General features: G+C 36.0%; 1 protein-coding gene across 1 annotated transcript; it reads right to left on the bottom strand.

The window, feature by feature from the left end:
* Positions 1 to 3745: 3745 nt before the first annotated feature.
* On the bottom strand, positions 3746 to 4490 carry LOC118489726 (renalase-like; the record flags this gene model as incomplete). Its single annotated transcript, XM_035987259.1, has 3 exons — positions 3746 to 4068; positions 4159 to 4332; positions 4417 to 4490. Coding segments are annotated over 3 exons (423 nt in total), but the record flags the coding sequence as incomplete, so codon positions are not given.
* Between the last annotated feature and the right edge of the window lie 4 nt (positions 4491 to 4494).

The raw sequence follows: 4494 nt of genomic DNA, 5'->3' as shown, positions 1-4494 counted from the left end.
AAAAATGCTACTAGCAAGAAGCTAGAGCTAGAATGTACCAATATATATATATATATATATATAGAGAAAGTGTACTATATAATATCCCTTAACGTACGCTACGTACACGATGTGACATCGCATGTTATAAATTAGCATGGATGAAAACGCATGTGATAATTTTGATGAAATCGCATGTTGGTTTTTGTAACAATTTCGCATGTGATAATTTTGATGAAATCGCATGTTGGTTTTGTAACAATTTCGCATGTGGTAATTTTGATGAAATCGCATGTTAAAAAAACCAACATGCGAAATAGTTACAAAAAACCAACATGCGAAATAGTTACAAAAAACCAACATGCGATTTCAATGTGGATGAAGATCTGATGGCTGGGATAAGCGCGTACATATTGTACGATAAGGGATATTGTACGTTAACCTAACCCTATATATCATTGCCGAAGCCACACCCCCCCCCCAATTTTTCCGAAACCGTAGGGGGCGGCAACGTATATACCTATACGAAAGTACTATTCATAACACTACGCATCGATAAGTTCAGGGGGGGGGGGGGCGGGTGCCCCCTCGGGGGTAGCCTAAGCTGCGCCCCTGCTCTCTCTATATATAAAATGTAAATATTCTATTTATAGATATTTTTTTTTTGAAAAGTAAACTTCATTAACAAACGCAACTGACCCAAAATAGGCCGGCCCAACCGAGGCTACAACGAGATTACATATTTACAAAAGAACAACAATCTTTCCACTCAATACCTTTATGCTTCGATCTATGAGAAAACCATAAAAAACCTAAGGCTTTAACCTCGCTTAAGATGTTTCCGATCTTGACCAGCGAATCAGAGAACAAAACATTATTCCTAGCACGCCAAAGGCACCAACACGCTATAATAATGATGCCTTGCACCGCCTCTTTCTTCCTTTCCGAACCTCTTAAAGCCGAATGGTACTCTAGAAGGTCTCTGGTTGAAAACGCAAAAATACTAGGAATTTTACACCAGATATAAATCAAACTTATACAAAATAAAGGTAATAAATGTAACTGCAAAAATATATGATAAGCAAACTCCGTTTCTTATATAAAAAACCCCTAGTTCCCACAACAGAAATTAGTTTGCAAACAACTACGTAATAGTACGTTTTCATATTTGCAAACAACAAAGTAATAGTACGTTTTCATATAGTAGGTTGGTATTTTATTAAAATCGGGATCAACCTTCTTCATTTCTTTATGACATGTATAGCACCATATTAACTTATCGTGTTAGATAGGTTGACACGACAAATGTATTTAATTGATTTAACCAAGTTGTTTCATATCATTTATGTTATTGAACCGCTTACCTTTAATCGTGTTAAGTGTGTTGTTTCGTGTCATGTAGCCCGCCTATTAAGCATGCCCATTTTAGTGTTTAAGAAAACAACACGTTTAGTTAAACATGTTGTCTTCATTTTCACTAGTCATGTTAAATGTGTTGTGTCATGTTGTGTTCGACCCGTATATCGCAACACATTACATTACATTTTGCAACCTCTAGTTTCTTATACTACTAGCTTTATAAGCAAAACCTTACCAACAAATCCTTTATGAAATGAAGTTTTACAGCTTCATATGTTAAAACAGAAAGTAGTGGAAACACCACCTTGTCACATTGCATGCCATTGCACATGTTTACCTTCAGTCCTTCACATTTTCTGCCCAGACACCAGCTTCTGCACATATACATACATCAGCCAGAAGCTTGTCGATGCACACCGATGCTTTTGATCCATGAGCTGGCAGGATAGCTAACTGGCCCGCATAAAAACAGGTTGGCCCGTAAACATATTATTTTCTTATATAACCAATGTTTTAAACTAGTATTTTGACTTGCTCGTTGCGGCAGCGTCAAAACTTAAACTAACTTGAACTTATACCGTGACAGTCACATATCTGACCCGACTCGTTTTCGAACAAAATTAACGTTAAAACGTAGAACTAAAAGTGCACATGAAAATAAGCACGAAAACGTAAACATATACGAACTTGGATTTATAACGAAACGTAGTTAATAATAAGCACGTAAGAAAATAGTGTTTTTTACATTAAAGAATGGTACTACGCGTTGCGACAGAGTCGAAACGTAAAGTAACTCGAATTTATACCGCCTAGTGAACATGTATTATATTTGACCCGACTCGTTTCTGAACAAAACGTAGACCAACAAAAAACGTACATAAAAATAAGCATGAAAATGTATTGTATTTGACACATACATAAAAAATAAGCACGTAAAACTTGAGGGGGGTCAAAATGACATTTTACAAAGTTTAAAAAAAGCTGAGGGGTGTGAGTGGCAATACTAGAAGTTGAAGGGTTAAATACACACAAACATAAAAAACCATAGGTTAATGGCATTTTTGTAAATTTGCTAAAGAAAAAATAAAAAAGAAATAGAAGTGTGTTTTAGGTACTATTCCTAAGGGGAATGGGGGTGGTCACTAGTTATATAATTCTATCACTCCCAATATCCAATCAACTCCTGTCATGTCATCACCCACTATTCTATCACTAGTGATAGAATTGTAGTGGCGGTAGTCATTACTAGTGATAGAATTCCATCACTCACAATTTTTTTAATTTTTTATTTTAAGTTAGAAATTAACAATAAAACACTAAAATTATAAATTTCATTAAAATTAAAACATACTACTTCAATTTAACATACTAGAAATATTTTAGACTACAATTTAAAAAAAAAAAAAAACAACCTACTCCTCGTCCGACTCATGAAACTCCAAACCTAGAGAACCTACTAGTTCGATTAAATCGTATCTCAACCGAAAGTGAGTTTCTTCATTACGCAATTCTTGTTGGATATTTTGTGGAACTTGAACTTGTGTAGGAGGATCCGGCACCCAATCTAGGGATATTGCACGTCCGTCTTCTTTGATCGGGAGGGTTACCCGTCGCTAGTTGGCGAATGGCAGACGTGCATTTTTGTATCGGCGTGAAACTTGGTTTGCCCCTCGCATCGTAACGTTCTTGAAACCATTCCTCGCTTGCTTTGATGTCTCCAACAATCTTTAAAAATAATTCTTTGGGTAAACGAAACCGATCTCTAACGTTCATTAACACTCCGTTGGCACGTATACGATCACGGTCTACCATCTTCTTCTTTGGGCGGGACGACTCGGCATCAAGTTCGTTATACACCGACACAAAATATTTTAGCGTCTCATTGTCGGAAGACGACTCGGTATCGCTATCGCTAGACATCGGAAACGTCGAATCCGTAGGGAACTCCATTTGAGAAAGATGTAGATTGTGTGAAATGGGTTTAAAATGGTTTAAAGATGTAGATTGGTGTGTGTAAAATGGTTTAAAATGGAGATATAAATAGATAAAGGGTTTAAAGGTTTTTTTTTATTGAGTTTACCGTTATTCAACGGTCATAAACAAGCTAACGTTCGAATTTTTCAAACTTTCAACGCGTGATATTCTCCACTTGTTGAAAATTTCACGCGTGATAATACATGCGGCGGCGGTGTGCGTGATCGTATAACGCGTGACGGGGGATCCATCACGGACCGCCCCGCCTCCCCTAAGACACCTGTTTTTCTTATATATAATTATAATAATGTGATTTTAAAAACTATATCTACCACTGCTTCATGTAAGTAAATAAATCAAATTGTCACATCTTTTTAAAATGTTCTTAATGTAGTGAACAATTTGATTGTCTACCAACCAGATAATGGATATATGACACTAAAGAGTACAAGTTTTCTGTTGTGTATTACAACAGCCATTATTACATAAAAGAATTACAATATACAAATTTGTAAGTTCCAACTCAACAGATAGAAGATGACAGTTACCAATAATAATTAAGTTTGACCGATTGACTATCGCTATAAACGACTTACTGTTTCAGAAAATATAGATGCAGCAGCAGTAAATCCACTTAGGATCGCACCTTGAACATTTGGGCTCACACAAAAGTCACCACAAATAGCTAATTTCTTGTGTGCATCCCATATGCATTTTTCATTTTTTGATACACTTGTTGCTGGAAAAGCACTTCCCCTGCATCACATGCAAATAAACATCTAAATAAATTATCATAATATAACTTAACAAGTCATTATTAAACAAGCTGGAAAACGGGAGACAAACCATCTATGAGCTTTCTTGAAGAATGGGAGAGAGATATCAAGTCCAGTTCTCTGAAATTCTTGAAATAGTTCTTCAGCAATTTCTGTTAATGCTGCATTTGAAGGCTTTTGAAGTCCAGCCCGAGCAATTATGCTTTCCGCATATTGTTCTGTAGAATGCAATACCCACCGTTCACTGTGACAGCAATTAAGTAAAAAAGATGTAATTATTTACTTATTTATGTTTCAAAAAGTTGAAAAAATAAATAAAAACAAAGACCTGGAGGTTGAACGCCCTGGCTTGCTGCTCTCGCAAATTGCCCACTTAAGTACTTCTGAATTCTCAAATGAAAAACCT

This window comes from Helianthus annuus, unplaced genomic scaffold (assembly GCF_002127325.2).
Source record: "Helianthus annuus cultivar XRQ/B unplaced genomic scaffold, HanXRQr2.0-SUNRISE HanXRQChr00c076, whole genome shotgun sequence".
NCBI classification, from domain to species: domain Eukaryota; kingdom Viridiplantae; phylum Streptophyta; class Magnoliopsida; order Asterales; family Asteraceae; genus Helianthus; species Helianthus annuus.
The sequence above is the reverse complement of the archived record's forward strand: the minus strand, read 5'-3'. Positions and strand labels throughout refer to the sequence as shown.